Source organism: Nannobrachium achirus (assembly GCF_963921795.1).
Source record: "Nannobrachium achirus genome assembly, chromosome: 11".
Taxonomy (NCBI): Eukaryota; Metazoa; Chordata; class Actinopteri; order Myctophiformes; family Myctophidae; genus Nannobrachium; species Nannobrachium achirus.
In genome coordinates, this window is record NC_137820.1 from 10,193,591 (window position 1) to 10,211,219 (window position 17,629).

Below are 17,629 nucleotides of genomic sequence, written 5' to 3' on the forward strand. Positions count from 1 at the left end.
TTGAAGGAGTTAAAACAGGTTACGACAAAACAGAAAATCTCATCAAGGTTCAGGCCAGGAACACAGAGACGCAGATTAAGGAACAGTTCCAGAGTCTTCATCGGTTCCTACAGGAGGAAGAGGAGGCCAGGATGGCCGCTCTGCGGGAGGAAGAGGCTCAGAAGAGTCAGGAGATGAAGGAGAGGATTGAGGCTCTGAGCAGAGAAATGGAAACCCTCTCCAATGCAATCCAAGCTGCTGAGGACCAGCTGAGAGCCGAGGACCACGTCTCATTCCTGCAGAACTACAAGACCACCATGGAGGGAGTCCAGCTCACCCTGCAGGAGCCACCGCCGCTCTCAGAAGCGCTGATAGACGAGGCCAAACACCTGAAGAACCTGACCTTCAGAGTCTGGTACAAGATGAAGGACATTGTCTCCTACACTCCTGTCATCCTGGACCCCAACACTGCTCATCCATATCTCATGGTGTCTGATGATCTGACCAGTGTGAGAAGTGTGAAAGAGGAGCAGCAGCTTCCTGACAACCCAGAGAGGTTTGACTGCTTTTCACAAGTCCTGGGTTCTGAGGGCTTTAACTCAGGGTCTCACAGCTGGGATGTTGAGGTTGGAGACAATGGATGCTGGAACGTAGGTGTGTGTGTGGAGTCTCACCAGAGGAAGGGAAACACAGGGAGTGGAGTCTGGTGTATATGGTTAGATGAGGGTGAATACACAGTGTTCTCCGAATCAGGGCCTGATGATGATGAGAAGACTGGTCTCTCTGTGAATCAGAAACCCCGGAGGATCAGAGTCCAGCTGGACTGGGACAGAGGACAGCTGTCCTTCTCTGATCCTGATTCTAACACACACCTTCACACCTTCACACACACTTTCACTGAGGCACTGTTTCCATTCATTAATAATGGTCATTATGGCGGTCCGTCTCTGAAGATGTTACCAGGGAAGATCTGTGTCACTCTGGAAAACCACAGTTAGAACGTCTGGCGTCCGATAAAAAACCTAGAGAATGTATTGATCTGGTATTGATTAGAGGATCTCCATGGTAATCAGCATGGATTCGTATTTAGTTTGTGGCAGATAATTACAAAGTTGAATTACATGTGATTATTTAACTAATGTATCATTTGTAAATAAATGTTAAATAAATGTTTAAAATGTTGTTTTTATTTTTTACTTACAAAAATAGCAATAATATGAATTAAAAACGTATGCCAGCTGTTTCAAACTCCCATGCAAATAGACACACACACACAGACACACACACACACACACACACACACACACACACACACGCACGCGCACGCGCGCACACACACACACACACACACACACACACACACACACACACACACACACACACACACACACACACACACACACACACACACACACACGCGCACACGCACACGCACACATGCACATGCACACACAGAGTATGGGAGGGAGAGAGAGAGAGAGAGACAGAAACGGAGAGAGAAATAGAGTTTATTCTACTATGCTGACAATCTCACATGGTCACATGGATAAACTCATCTTCATAGATCTCCTGACAGGGATAATAGAGCTGTTGTGGTCTGACCCCATGGCCTTGCATGTAAATATTTGTTATGCTGTGTGAGCTGGAGGTGACCTCTCCCCATCCTTGTTCAGAAAACAAACCTATTATTATCATATTTTTTTTTTCTCCCTCTGCTGAGGCAGGGGGACATTTCATGCAGTGGCGTCAGTTCAGAAAAAAGCTAAGGTATGGCAACATGACTGGTGTCTTGCACGCGCGTGAAGGCACACGTGCAAGACACCAGTCATGTTGCCATACCTTAGCAACAGATATGATACATTTATTTTAAGAAGTACATTCTATTATTTTCCCCCCAAAATGTATATGGTTTCTTGGGCTGGATATGGCAGCCTGGAACAGTGTTGTAAACTTGTAAACTAAACTTGACATAATATAGTAAACGTGCCACAATTAACAATAAGGAATTGCACCTGTGCAGCTGACCTGCGGAACCTGGGAATATACCATTTTATCAAGATGGGAAGAATACAAGTGTGGAGAATATAATTATAATACCTTGTTAAATTTTGCATTTGTTGTTATTTTAATGTAATTTAACAACATAACCAGCACAGATAGACAAAGAGACATTCATGGATTTATATTTTAAAGTAACTTGTATTCTCCCCCCTGGACCCAGGGTATGGCAGCTGCATACCCCTGCCATACCCAATCGACGCCCCTGCTGCTGAGGCAGGGGGACATTTCATTTCATGGCTTTTCGATGTATATTTAGAAATACGTGACAGCTATGGGTATACTCTCTACTGATTGGCTGAAATTGGCAACCCACATGAAAATGTATTCTCTGCTTGTTTAAGAGCTGGTGAGACACTGGGAGACCCCTGTTACTAAACACTGTACTAGCAATGATTACTATAATAGTATAGACCTTTAACGTTTAACCAGAATCTTTTGGTTTTAACCCAAAAAATATCACTTATACCGTTCCTTTCCGCTTTAACCTACTGTATGTTGCTCTTGCATTTTCACTGCAAACTAAAAGGTTATGTTTTCATTTAAAATCCAAATTTCAGGATTTGTACCAGAAATGCTATATAATAATTTGATTGCTATTTTCCACTCAGCTTGGGTATCATTTTTATAATTTTTTTCCCCCATGAGGAACTAGATCTATATGACCTATAGTATTAACATCCTATTATAAGACTTTTTGCTGACCTTAAATACACATTGATTCTCTTTAGCAAACAAACACCCTCTATATTGTTTGACGACTTAATTGGTGCCACACCTTGCTGGCATCTCAGCCTGCCATACGGCTAAAAGCCGAAACCCAATATGTGACGACCTGAGCAAAAATAAATTCACCGTAAAGGTTTTAGCGTCTGTGGGCCAATAAACAAATATGCACGTCTCAAAGGCACTCTGTGGTATCAGGCTAGAGTAGAAGAGGTTTACCCATTTCAAACACATTCAATTATGAGCTTTGTTTGGAGTCCTCGTGTGATGACAATGCCTCCCCTTCACTCAACAACTAACACTCGATGCCGACGCCGTATTCCTAGAGTCTCCATTGACATAAAAAAAACACCAGACAATACCCCGCGGGCGGAGAGGAGTAGCTTCATTAGCGCACCCGCACTGCTTGTTTGCTCAGAGGCAGAGGAGGGAACCACGACTATCGACCCATCCTTCCTCCACAAGGGTTTGCCTCATTGAGCGGTGAGCATGTGGAAACCCCCCTCTAAGCTGACGTTCATTAGGGTCAATTGTAGCTAGGTTTTAAGTGGCACGGTTGGTCTTTGAAAAAGGTTGGTTTATTTGACTCAGCGATATAACACCGCGGCCCCGAGTTGATGCTGAAGGTTTGACTAACGAGCATAGACAAGACAACTGGCCCGGGGATACTTGACCTCTCACCCGCAACATTGATTTTAGGAATGCTGTGGTGTTTCAAAGGTTCTCTTTGACACGTTGTAGTGTTAAGGGGATTGTACTGCAGTAGTAGTAGTAGTAGTAGTAGTAGTAGTAGTAGTAGTAGTAGTAGTAGTAGTAGTTGTAGTAGTAGTGGTAGTAGTAGTAGTAGTAGTAGTAGTAGTAGTTGTAGTAGTAGTGGCATGGACGGATTAACCCCCGCGAGGGCCCCTGGCCTATAATTTTTTAGGGGCCCCCCACCCCCAACAATAACCCCCCCTCACTCCCGACACGCACTACCAACTCGGATTTTAAGCCATGATGATCACCATGAAAGGCCAAGAAAGCACCTGTATACAACAGAGGAGGGGCCCACACATTTGATTTTGAAATAACATATACATTTAATTTTAGTAAGTTGTCAATGACCACGCGGCCCAGTTCCCCCAAGGGCCCCTGAGAGCCAAGGGCCCCTGGCAACGGCCCTACCGGCCCAATGGTTAATACAGCCCTGAGTAGTGGTAGTAGTAGTAGTAGTAGTAGTAGTAGTAGTAGTAGTAGTAGTAGTAGTAGTAGTAGTAGTGGTAGTAGTGGTAGTAGTAGTAGTAGTAGCAGTGAGCCTGGACGTAAATAATGATAGTGTTTGTCCCAGAGGAATACTACTTTATCCACAGGGGGCAAGACGTCACAAAATAAAGACTCTGAGGACCTGAAAGTGTACTATTTATGAGTAAATGAGTAAACGTAGCTCAGCTTTGTGCAGGGAATTGGACCCATCAAGTGTAGACAAATTGAGAGCAAACTGGCTGATCAATACAGATCCATTACACGTGTGTGAACTCATGTGCCAACCCATAGCATGACAAAAGGCATGCTGACCCTATTTGATTTCAGACTCCTTGTATACGGTGTTTGATATTATATACTTTGAAACTCTGCAATCTGTTAGTCTGTGCTATCCCCAAACTAATCTGTTTGCATTTCATCACTTTCATACAGGAATCCCTATTTTGGGCACTATAGACCAGTGGTTCTCAAAGTGGATTCCAGGGACTTTGTGGGTACCCATATATGGGTCTAAATTGACCCATACAAGTCTGTAACTCTAAAAGCATACAAATAGAACCAAATGGACCTGTTAGGGTCCATTTGGTTCCATTTGTATACTGTCAGAGTTAAGGGGAGACCTTGAAATGTAAAAGTTTGAGAAACACTGCTATAGACGACAAATCTTCACGATACAACACATGAGCATCGTCCAATGACGGTTTGGCAGTCTGCTCAGGCTCGCCACACTTGCATATCGCCATGCCAAGCCCCACTTCTTCATTGTGCCACCAGACCACACCTCATTTTAAGACTAACACGCCCATGGGCAATAAATAAGTTTATGATCATCTAGTTTTTATTCAATGTGGGTGCTGGGCGTAAAAACTACAAGTACACTGTAAAATAGCTTTTTGGAAAATAGCAATGATAATTGCATTGCCACGTAGAGGCTGAGGGGGCCATGAGGGTTGTACAGTGTAGATCAGGGGTCTTCAACGTTTTCAGGCCAAGGACCCCTTAGCTGAGAGAGAGATGATGCAGGGACCCCCACTACATATTCTATAAAATTGTGTTGCAGATTTAAAATGTTCATAGATTTCTTAGACAGATTAGATTTGTTTGACAGCACTGTCATCATGTTGGAGTAATAAAATTACAACGCCTCGTGCTGCGAGGCGCTGTAAGCTTGTAGATCTGCTATTTTTGGCTAATGTTCCACTCAGAATAGGGATGTTAGAGTTCAAATGGTTAATGTAAAAAAACATGATCCTATCACACAAAGATTTGTCGGCCCCCCCCTGTAGTAATTCTGAGGACCCTCGATCTCAGAGTCCTGGACCCCCTGTTGAAGACCTCTGGTGTAGATTAAGGCAGTGGTTCTCAACCTGTGTGTCGGGACCCCCAGAGGGGTCCCCAAATTAATTTGGGGGGTACCCAGATGATTAACTTAATGTGCAACATTGTTTTCTCACTCAACAGTAAACAAACCAACATATAGTTTAAGTGTATAGAAGGTATGCACATTTCTAAAGTGACAATTTAAGGACTTTTTAATACATCTAAAACGACAAATTAAACATTTGTCAAATATTAGAGGCAGAAATTGCGAGGCGTTGTGAGCATGTAGATCTGCTATTTTCACAATAGAACCGTGTTATCTTAGTGCTCGTCAGGGTGGGGGGGGTCCCCAGTTAAAATATGATTATTTTGGGGGTCACGGCCTGAAAAGGTTGAGGACCACTGGATTAAGGTCCCAGAGATAAAAATCTAATGGGATCCGTGGCCTAATGCAAACAGATCCTCGAAATGAAAACCACTTGAGAATCACTGATTTGAAGCAAATCAAATAAAAAAAAATTAAAAAAACGTCCTGCCTTTTATCCCCCCCCCCCCCTCTGCCCTTTCCTCACAGCAGCAGTAGGATGCAGTCCCTCCAGGTGGACTCGGTGCAACGCTGGATGGAGGACCTGCGCCACATGACCGAGGTGGAGTGCATGTGTGTCCTCCAGGCCAAGCCCATCGGGGTGGAGGAGGACGCCCAGCAAGGGGAGCTGATCGTGGGCTCGTCTGTGCTGGGCGGTGGGGGTGGGGGTGGTGGTGTTGGTGGAGGAGGTGGAGGAGACCACGTGGCCAGGAACAACCTCCAGACCCTGCTCCGCCGGGCGCTGGTGGTGAGCACGGAGCTGGGCAAGATGTTCCAGAGGCTGGAGAAGGGCCGCTGGCAGAGGGTCCACAGCACGGCGGTGCGCGCCAACTGCCACGTGCGCTCGCTGGTGCACGAGTACGGCGCGGCCCGCAACACGCCGCCAGAGATGCAGAAGGTGTGTGTGTGTGTGTGCAGTGCCGGTTCTAGGACTCAAGTGGCCCTATGGAAGATTATTTTAGGTGGCCCCGTACGCGCGCATCCGTTAGTGAGGGCCTGAGGGGCTACCTAAAATAATCTGTAGCACCAGATCGAAATGTTCTTTTTGGAGGCATATTGACTTGCTCATGAATCAAGTACAGGCAGCCAGGCCTAGAGTGAAGTTTGGGATTATGAGGAAGGAGGAAGGGGAGCGCCTATTAAAATAATAACGCTAGTTTTTGGATAGGGGATACATGACATAATGTAACAATATGTTTAAAAAATATCTTCTTCCTGTGATGTCCCCCTTATTGGTTGTGGCCCTAAGAGGCCGCTGATGTTGCTTATGCCAGGAACCGGCGCTGTGTGTGTGTGTGTGTGTGTGTGTGTGTGTGTGTGTGTGTGTGTGTGTGACGCACCATTATTAGTATTATTAGTTTATTACCTGCACTTGTTCAGACGTTTAATAGTTGCACAGTAGATTTCTTCCTTTTTGGGTACAGGTTGCCCACTGTGTGTGTAGTGCTACCTGATGAATGTAGGCTATAACTAACTTTTAATATTGTGTAAATTGTATCACTTTGGAGTTATTCTTAGGTATTTTTGGTGTTTCACGGATGTTCTATTTTTGTTGTTGATGTCTTGTATGTATGTGTAGCAAAGATTGTGTAACTTTTATTTCTGCCTCTTGGCCAGTTCCCACTTGTAAAAGATTGTGTCTCAATGTGTTTTTAATGGTTCACGCTATGAAAAGCCAAGCTATAAAAAAAAAAGCATTTTTTCAAGCATGGAAATTTTAAAAGCTGGTTTGCCTAGAGATTACATTGAATTACCAAGCCAACCATTAGCTTGGCTTTTTATAGTGTGAATGAGGCATTAGACCCATTTATTTCTGGATATACTAAAACATAATACAAAACATAAATCCCATAAATTGACATCAATGCTATAAAAGTCTAATTAGATTCAAGTGCTTTGGCTTGTTTTGAGGAATCATTTCAAAAGAGGACTTTGACTTTGGAAACCTGTCTGTACAGCTGAACTCAATGTTTTGGTTTTGTTTTTCATGCCTCTCTGCAGCATGAGAAATCTCTACTTGATAAGTGCATGGAGCTGACCAATATTACAGAGAGGTAAAAGCACACTTTTTTTTATGAAAGTATGTAACATATTAATTCATTTATTAAACATATAGCTTGCATGCATACACCCAGGGGCGTCACAAGGGGTAGGAAAGTGGGACTGAGTTACTGGGGCCCAAGGTGGAGGGGCCCTAATAACTTTATCTATTGAAAAATAGCAGATATACAAGCTCACAGCGTGGCACCGAGTGCCGCGCTGCGAGCTTGTAGATCTGCTATTTTGTTGAAAAGTTGTGAAAATGTGTGAAAATCTTTGAATATATGTATTTTTTAAGCGAACATTTCTAACTAAATTTTTGCTTCTGGGGGTCCCTGGAACGAAATATTTTGAGATCGGGGTTCGTGGCCAAATACATATCATCTTGGGGGTCCTTGACATAGGTTTCTTGCACACATTTTCACGATTTTTCAAAAACAGCAGTTATACAAGCTCGCAGCGCGGCACTCGGTGCCGCGCTGTGAGCTTGTATATCTGCTATTTTTCAATAGTTAACATTCATAGGGGGCCCGCAGTGAATCCTTGTACCCAGGGCCCAGAATTTGGTGTGACGCCCCTGCATACACCCAGCCCATACTATACCTAAACTCACCCAGATCTAACCTGTCCAGTTGTTTGAGTGTTGAATGTTGAGCTCATTTAGGCCTAGAATTATTGATTTGGAAGAACCACTGATTTAGAAGAAGGATTTAGAAGGCATTTATCCACGAGTTTCCTACGCCCCATAGTGCATTGCGCAGACGTCTGCACCGAGCTTCCGCCGCCGATTTACAAGCTCACAACGGGTTGCATCTGCGACGCGACGTGAGCTTGTATGTCTGCTGTTAAACCCGGAAGTTTGGTCCCGATGGTCTCCAGTAAACTCCCGCGGAAACTTGTGGATAGAATCGGGTCAAAATATTCAAAGACTTGCGCAAAATGTTCGCGATTTCTCAAAAATAGCAGATCCACAAGCTCGCATCGCGGCACTCGGTGCCGCGCTGTGAGCTTGTAGATCTGCTATTTTTTAATAGTTAAAGCATAAAATAATGATTAAAGTGGTTCAAATCTAAAGTGACACAGATTTGCATTCAGGCCTAAATGGATCACAATGGAAACAAGCCCTTGGCCTTTTCTCCTTCTCTCTATTTTTTACTCATTGTACTGCAAAACATTCATCAATTTAAAAAAAAGTTCAATCAATCAAACCTATTGCGCATCGCAGCGGATGTGGTTTACTGGTGCCACTTAAAATCTCCCATTCATTTTCCCCATAGACTTTTACAAAAATATTCATAAAAATGATGTTAAGCCTATAACCTAGCCATCCAGGATTGCAGTGAATCATGCCCATACAACCTTTGATCCTATGTGAAAACATGTTTTAATATTACATTATTTGATATACTGTGAACTACCCTTTGTTTAGCGATTTTCAAAATGTTCTTTTCATAGAAACAAAGGTTGTATGGTCATGATTCACTGCAATCCTGGATGGCTTGGTTCTAGGCTTAACATAACTGTTATAAATATTTTTGTAAAGGTCTATGGGGAAAATGAATGGGAGATTTTAAGTGGCACCAGTAAACCACTTCCGCTGCGATGCTTCATAATAGGAAAACATTCAAGAGAAAATATTCAGGTGAAGAGATTTGGAGGAAAAGGAGGGGACAAAGTACAGACCTCTGGGGGGGGGACCCCAATCAAGGAATTATAAAGATTTAAGGAGGAGCCACTATCTTAAAGCAGTGGTTCTCGAACTTTTCAGGCCGTGACCCCCAAAATAATCATATTTTAACTGGGGACCCCCCCCCCCCCCCCACCCTGACGAGCACTAAGAGTCGAGGCATTACATTTTGTATTATATTGTGAAAATCTACATGCTCACAAAGATCGGCTATTTTCACCATTTCTATACCTCTATTATTTGACAATTTGGCCAATGTTTAATTCGTCATTTTAGAGGTATTAAAAATTCCTTAAATTGTCACTTTAGAAATGTGCATATACCCTCTATACACTTAAACGTTATGTTGGTTTGTGTACTGTTGAGAGAGAAAACAATGTTGCACATTCAGTTAACCATCTGGGGACCCCCCAAAATAATTTGGAGACCCCCCTGGGGGTCCCGACCCACAGGTTGATAACCACTGCCTTAAAGAATGACAAAAAGAGCTCATTCACACCATTGGCAAAAAAAAAAAAAAAAAAGGAAGAAGAAAGACATTTTCGCATAGCTTGGAATGTGTTCTTGAGAGATATTCTCTGCCATCTCTCCAGATGCCTTCACACAGAAGATGAGTACTTCCTCAAGTCCATGAGAGAGGCCATTCATGAGATCCTCACTGATGTCAGTGACTCCTTCAGCAACATGATTGACATGGCCTTGGCCAATGAGATCCAGGTATGAGCTGAACCAAAACCCTTATTTATATGGATATTTCACTTTCAAATAAGTTTTGGGTAATTTTACCTTCCACTCAGGCTTTTGTGAGCAGAGCACCCTCAACAGTTTTTAAGTTGCTTGATTCAGTATTTAGATTTTGATATTCATTTCCTTTCATTGTAACATAAAACTCCATTTTAACCACGATAGATTCATAGAATACCCCTGTCCTTGGTTCTGGTGAGTCCTTCTAATAAGTGAGGGGGGCGTGTTTTTTCAAATAATAATAATTATAGTAATAACAAATTGTTCACTTTGCTTGCCACTGCCCGAGTTGCCCGAGTTGGCAGCCATTTAAAAAAAAAAATTGGACCTCCTTCTAACTACTAGGCATGATCGCGATCGCGAAATTGCATGTTTAACCCCCATACCAACCCCATCTTTCAAACATGGCAGCCATTTTTGTTTACAAATGTAGAAAACATAATGGCTGCTATCTCATGAATGCCTGAACGGATTTCCAAGTGGATTTGTTTGTTTGAAAGCTGTGAACAGCATGCACACACATGGTGCATGATCTAGGCATGGGCGTGCATGATTTGTGCACTATGAGTTACATGGATGTCTATGGAGACTGGTGGCAGTCTGGAACTTCAAAGAGATTTTAAGGTGGCAAGCATTTTAAATACATGTTATACAAAAAAAAATCCAAAAGAATGATAAATTTGTTTTTAATGAAAAGTAATTAAAAAATCGCACCCGTGCGAAGTGAGCGGTGCAAACTAATTCCTGCGCAAATCAGTGTTGATAGGCATGCATGGCAATATTCTTTTTGTTGTGTATGATGTCAGTCTAGAGGTCTGCTCAGACTATATAAGTCTTTATTGTCATTTCTCATCAGTTAGTTGACCAAGCTACGGATTGTAGCTTGTGAGAGTGTCATAGTGTAATGATAAGTGACCTTAATTACCTCCAGAGAGGCCTCCAGAGAGGCGAGAAGAGGCCAGAAGATGAATATTTTAGTTTTTCAAAGTCTGTTCATTTGTATTTTAAACTTGTATTAGCTGCCTATCATTTATAACCTGTAAGATTTTCCACAGTCTGTCTAAAAGTGTGGTTATTTTATCGCTTATAAGTGATTCATCTAATATAATTTTGAAATTCAAGGTTAGCACCGCTCAATAATTTTTTATGACGTATTTTACGCGGCCTAAACGCGTTATGACGTATTTTACGCGGCCTAAACGCGTTCTAAATCAGGGTGAACCAATCGAGTGCCTCTGTGACTATGACATCATGGACAGATCAACAGAATCGAAGTGTTTCATTGGTCTAGCGAACTCATGTCATCATCATTTGTGACATCATAGTTTTGGTAAAAAAGCGGTCTATAGGACCGCTCAAAAACACGGCCCACTCGTGCATTAGAAGGCCAATATCAGTCAGAACTAAGGTCATGAAATTACAATTGGTTTCTATGGGATGGGGGCGTGTCTGATAGAAATGAATATCAAATAATATAATATATAATATAATCATATTTTTTAAGTAGCTAAATTCAATATTTAGATGTTATCTAAATAATGAATCGAGCAACTTAAAACTGTCTGGGGTTCTCACAAAACCTGAGTAGACGTTAAAATGACCACACACATGTTTGAAAGTTAAATATCCTTTTAATAGACAGTGTGTCACAGGTTCTGATCCCGATGACCTTTTGCGTGTCGGGATTGCATAGGACACACACATACTGAATAACTCCAACTCCCTAAACTTTAAAAGGTTTCTCAGAACATGTCCCCACGCGATGTCCCCACACGGATTGTTCATGGTTTTACTATTCTCAAGGGGACTCACAAATTGGACTTAGAAGACATTTATAGGATCGGGTCAAAATATTCAAAGACCTGCACAAATGTTCACAATTTTTCAAAAATAGCAGATCTACAAACTCGCAGCACGGCACTCTGTGCCACGCTGTGAGCTTGTATATCTGCTATCTTTCAATGGTTAAAGCATAAATTAACGCGTAACAATGCGTTCCCGACCTTAATGGTGTGGTTAACCTGAGTGTTTGTGTTCCCTACAGGTGCTGATCAGACAGATAGAGGCCTCAGACAACGTGTACGCCATTGGCAGTGCAATCAGCAACCTGCTGTCCCTTACACAGGATGGACCTCAGCTGTGCAGCATCATAGCCAAGGTGGGGCTCATTTACTGCCTGTTTATAGCCTCGTAGTAATCTTATGCAATATTACACCAGAGGGTGTTGGTTATCGTGATTATTGTACCGCCTGCGTTGCCGCAGGTACGAGCCCGAAGGGCGAGTGCCCGTAGGCAGCGCAGAAGGTACAAATGCTTCATGCAATGGATTTGACCCCTCACATGCTACTTAAAGCAGATTTTTTTCCTGTATTGTGAAGTCGATGGGACAGTGAATATACAAATGGCCATAACCTGTTTTCACAATGTTTCCGGCAGGGCAAACCTCTCATTCTGTGGATCTTAATGACCAAACTAAGAGATAAAACAAAATAAAAAGTATGGCATGACATCACAGGTTCAACCCTATTCCTTGAGCTTTTGGGCCTGTGGGTCCCTGAGCTATTACCAAATTACAGGCATCTCAGCTATCCTGGCTGGGAAATACTATATCGCTGTATAACCCTGTGTTTATTCAACTCTGAGAGGGCCCATGTATCAATTTTGGCCCATTTAACCGATCTTTAAGCTAGAGTAGGCTTTGTTAATAGAATAATTACTAGCACGTCTGGTGGTTGGAGGTGCCCTTTCGACTCTTCCATCAAGGAATTTAGACAGTGGTGTCAGACAGGACAACCACTTGACAAGTATAGCTTGAAGCTCATGTGCTCGATAATATCTCAACCTGTTCAAGCGTGGTTTGCGTCTTTGCTGAGCGGTAGCTGTTTGGTGTGCCACGTTGGAGACCTGGGTCTGAATCCTGGGTAGGTCATAAACCCACAGATTGCAGCTTTAAATGGACCTGTGCAGAGAATGTTAGAGAGGCAGGGGCTGAATTTGAGGCAGGGGCTACATTTTCTAAAAGGGCCTTTTGGTGAAAATATCAAAAATAGCAGACCTCCAAGCAGTGTTAATTTTGTCGACTAAGACTAAGACTAAAAGACTAAAAGACTACAAGATTTTGATATTTTGTCGATAGACTAAAACTAGACTAAAACAGTCCCAAAAGACTAAGACTAAGACTAAGACTGTTATTTGTGTTATTTTAAAGACTAAGACTAAGACTAAATCTAAGTCTAAGACTAATGGCTGCAAAAGATTACACTGGCATTTAACTGCAATGAAATTAAAGGCAAATACATATTTTATGTATGTTTTATTTTGACCAAGTAACAGGCAGTAGAAGACAATGACTTGTTCATAATTATGTGGTTATATTAGGCTAAAAAACCTATCCTAAAAGACGAAGACTAAAAGTCTAAGATTAATCCCAAAAGACTAAGACTAAGACTAAAATGTTTTGATATTTAGTCGACTAAGACTAGACTAGACAAAAATCATTTCAGAAGACTAAGACAGGACTAACACTAAACGGTGTGTTATTCAAAAGACTAAGACTAAGACTAAATCAAAATTTGCTGAAAAAATTAACACTGCCTCCAAGCTCACAAACTGCAATTATGGTCTGGAAAGGGCACTTTTTACAGACAAATAAAGGGGCAGGGGCTCAAGCCCCCTTTGATGTCTACAGTATGTGTGCACGTGCCTGATGCCTACTGTCTGTGTTGGCCATGTTTCCGCAGTTTAGGCAAATGAAATCCCTCTCGTGTGTAGCTGCACGTCTCCCTTGCTCATGCACGGACACCCCCGCTTTGTGTAATGAGCACGATCCTTGAAGGGGATCCAAACAGGCCATTATTTTTTACCATAGACAAAAAAAAGGATGTCGATGCACTCTGAAAGGCCTGAATTGACGTCAACACTAGGATTCTAAAGAGGTCTCTATCTGTCCTTATGTGTCTCCAAAAACGCTCTTCCACCCTGAGATAAGACAGGACGTCCAGACAGTCTCAAACGGCCATTAGTTCACTGACCGCTTTCAGGATGCCCTGATAAGACTGCTCCTGATGATAGCCGGGGGTGTCACACCAAACTCTGGGCCCTGGGTACAAGGATTCACTGCGGGCCCCCCCATGAATGTTAACTACTGAAAAATAGCAGATATATACAAGCTCGCAGCGAGCTTGTACCGGTATATCTGCTATTTTTGAGAAATCGTGAAAATGTGTGCAAGAGACCTATATGTTTCCATGTCAGTGGTGCTCAAACTTTTTCATGTTTAAGGTCGACCCCCAAGATGATATGTATTTGGCCGCGGACCCCCCATCTCAAAATATTTAGTTCCAGGGACCCCCCAGAAGCAAAGTTTGAGTTACGAATGTTCGCTTAAAAAAATACATATATTCAAAGATTTTCACACATTTTCACGACTTTTCAAAAATAGCAGATATACAAGCTCACAGCTGTGAGCTTGTATATCTGCTATTTTTCAATAGCTAAAGTTACTAGGGCCCCTCCATCTTGGGTCCTAGCAACTCAGTCCCACTCCCCCCCCCCCCCCCCCCCCCTTGTGACGCCCCTGCTGATGGCATGCACAAGCACGCACGCAGGCCTTCGTGCACGCACACCCACAAGCAAGCATACGTGCACACAGACACACACGCACACTCAAAAACGCACAATCATACACAAAGGCTAATCTTACACAAAGGTACAGTATACACACATACCGCCTTAAATATCCCCTAGTGCAGTGGTTCCCAAACTTTTTTAGGTCGAGACCCAAACTAGAGAAAACAGCAGATCTACAAGTACAAGTACAAGCTCACAACGTGTCGGCGTCGCTTCGCGCCACGCTGTGAGCTTGTAGATCATGTTAAACATTGTTTCCTAATCAAAGGAATCTTTGATTTTTATTTTATTTCTTCACGAAACTACTGAAAATGTTCTTTTATTTTGTTTAGAATTCACGAAAAAATAACTGCTTTTTTGGGAATGTTTTTTGAAAAGGTTTTGAAATAATGATAATTAAAAAGCAAAATGTAGGAAAGCAAAAATCAAGGGTCCGTGTCCGTGACCCACAAATGGGTCCCGACCCCGTGTTTGGGAACCAGTGCCCTAAAGAGTGTGTGCGTAGCCTGAGGTCCTCAGCAGTGTTGTTTTTCTTTTCAAATCTTTTTATTCAATTTTCAAATGAGCAAAGCCCAGAGGCGGGTAAACAATCTCAAAAAGATGGATACATCACATGTAGAAAAACAGAGTACATTATTATGAGAGTGAATAAAACCCATCCCCTATCCCCCCTCCCCCCACCCTCAATCCCCAGGACGGTTGAACTGTCAAAACAAAGTAAATAAATAATCAAAACAGTAAAGCAGAATAAATAATCAAAGCTTGCTGCGCACTGGGTTGGTCAAACAGGTAAGCGCCACACTACACCGTTTGAGTATTATGATAGAACATCATAAAAGGGCTCCAGGTTTTATAAAATTTCTTTTCAGAGCCGGCAATTGAGAGCCTCAACATTTCCAATTCCAGACAGGACATTATAGCGCGAAGCCACAGGTCGAGCACAGGCGGGGCAGCATCCTTCCACTTAAGCAGAATGGCGCGCCTAGCGATCAATAAAGCAAAGTCGACCATACGACTTTCCGTCCGTGTTAGAGGAAGGCCCACGCTTCCAGCAGTGTTGTTTTTGACAGCACATTTTGATTTAGTTTTAGTCATAGTCTTTTGAATAACATATCTTTTAGTTTTAGTCATAATTTAGTCACCGGAAAAGTTTTAGTTTTAGTTTAATTTTAGTCGACTAAATATCATAAGATATTAGGCGACTAAATCTACAGTTGATTTAGTCAACTAAAATGTATTTTGGCAGGCCTTTATGGCATCGTAATGACTGATTTTACACTTGGTTGCGTGCTGAAAATAGCCGATTTGTGAGCTTGTAGATCTACTATTTTCAGCACGCAACACCTGAGAGCAACCAAACATAAAATGACTCCACTAGTCCCTCCCTAATGTTTTAGTCTAGTTTTTATTTTGTTGACGAAATTGTAAATATATTTAGTCTTAGTTTTAGTCATCACAGCTTAGTTTTATTTTCGTTTTTATTTTGTTTTCGTCAGTGAAAAAAAAAACGGCAGTCGACAAACATTTTTCGTCATAGTTTTAGTCGACGAAATCAACACTGGTCCTCAGGCGTGAACCTGCTGGTTGTTCCTGAGGGGGTAGTTTGTTTCCTTTGTTAATCTCTCCTCATTTATCTGGGGGCACTGCTGGCCTAGCGATGCATACCATGTTTAGGCTCTAATGCGGCCTGACAGAAAGCAGCAGGTTCCATTCCTGAGCCAGTGGTGACCTTTGCTGCGTGTCACTTCCTGCCTATAGTGGCGTTTCCATAAAGCCTCTTAATGCGCATTAAGGCTTTTGCGCAAAAATCTTTTTATGGAGACACTTCAAAATTCGAATAAACTTTCATTATCCTATCCTTATCTAAACTTTTATGCGCTTGGAGGAGGTGGATTTTGAGGCTTTATCGAAAAAACGAAATGCGCATTAGTGAATGGAAACGGTCAGCCAATAAACACGAATATATGATGACGTTCTGGTCCATCGTCCTCCTAGTTAACACTTTCCCCTGCCGCTTAATTAACGTCCATTGTATAGCGTTAGCCCACAAAACAAACCGGTTGTTACACACGGAGTGACGCGGACCATGTGTAACTTCCTCCCGCTTTCACAACGTGCCAGACTGCCAGCTGTAGCTCTTTACAGACTGTTGTGCAAAGACAACCTCCGACAGAACCAGTGGTGGGCAAGGAGGGAGGGAGCGCTTTGCTGTGTTCAGCCGAGTCGGCTCATGCCACCGTCGCTAATTCGAATGACACCCGCAAATGGAAACAGGCTAAATTCGCTTTGTCTTAATGCGCATTTCTGATAATTCGCTCCCTATTTTCGAATAGGTTTATGGAAACATGACTTATGTCTCCCTGTTTCCTCTCTCTACTGTGCAATAAAGGAAGAAAAGGCCTTGCCATAATTTAAATTGTTTGATCCTGACTCCACGTTTAATTTAATCATGTTTTTATTATGTTGTTAATAGTTTGGAGAAGTGCTCTATAAATAAAGTTTATTAACATACAGGTGCACAAATGTCATACACATAAAGGCTCATAAATACACACATTAACATACCGGTACTGCATACAAAAATACAATGTTATAAAAACTATCATACCATACCATACCATGCATGCACTGTGCATAGGATTATAGTGTCATACACAAATACACGCGCACGCTCGCACGCACGCACGCACGCACGCACGCACGCACGCACGCACGCACACACACTTCCCTTGCTGCGGATCATCAAATCAATATTGTCAGCTCCCGTTAGGAGTGAACATTGATCAGTGGGATGACCCATTCATTGATCAGTGAGATGACCCATTCCGGCTTCTTTCCCAATGAAGGCCTTCACAGAGCCACCATGCAGTAACAGGGCTACGAAAAGGACATATATACCTGCAAAAATCAAACCTCGGTTCGAAGTGAAGCGGTGAACTTTTATTCTATGTGTTAACTTCTAGAGTTATGAACTCTGTGATCTATACATTCTTTATATTCTGAATGAATTAATGATTTTATCTGGAGGGCCGAATTGTCATGTGAAGCTTGACCAATCCTCAAAGTATCCAATCATCAGACCGGGACGGACACTACACACATACGTACGTACGTACGTA

At 42.4% G+C, this 17,629-nt stretch overlaps 2 protein-coding genes across 2 annotated transcripts in view; both read left to right on the top strand.

Moving 5' to 3' along the window:
- LOC308294051 (zinc-binding protein A33-like) overlaps window positions 1-1,010 on the top strand; it is a gene marked incomplete at its 5' end in the record, with an annotated part of 1,467 nt that extends 457 nt beyond the window's left edge. The window contains one exon of the mRNA XM_080736760.1: window positions 1-1,010. This exon is cut by the window's left edge and continues 457 nt beyond it. Coding sequence (XP_080592886.1) covers window positions 1-977 — 977 coding nt within the window. The 3' untranslated portion in view covers window positions 978-1,010.
- Window positions 1-17,629, top strand: part of insc (INSC spindle orientation adaptor protein) — a gene marked incomplete at both ends in the record, with an annotated part of 70,428 nt that overhangs the window by 25,540 nt on the left and 27,259 nt on the right. The window contains 4 exons of the mRNA XM_080736813.1: window positions 5,903-6,308; window positions 7,412-7,464; window positions 9,731-9,854; window positions 11,926-12,039. Of these exons, the coding sequence (XP_080592939.1) occupies window positions 5,903-6,308; window positions 7,412-7,464; window positions 9,731-9,854; window positions 11,926-12,039 (697 nt within the window). The remainder of the gene's footprint in view (window positions 1-5,902; window positions 6,309-7,411; window positions 7,465-9,730; window positions 9,855-11,925; window positions 12,040-17,629) is intronic.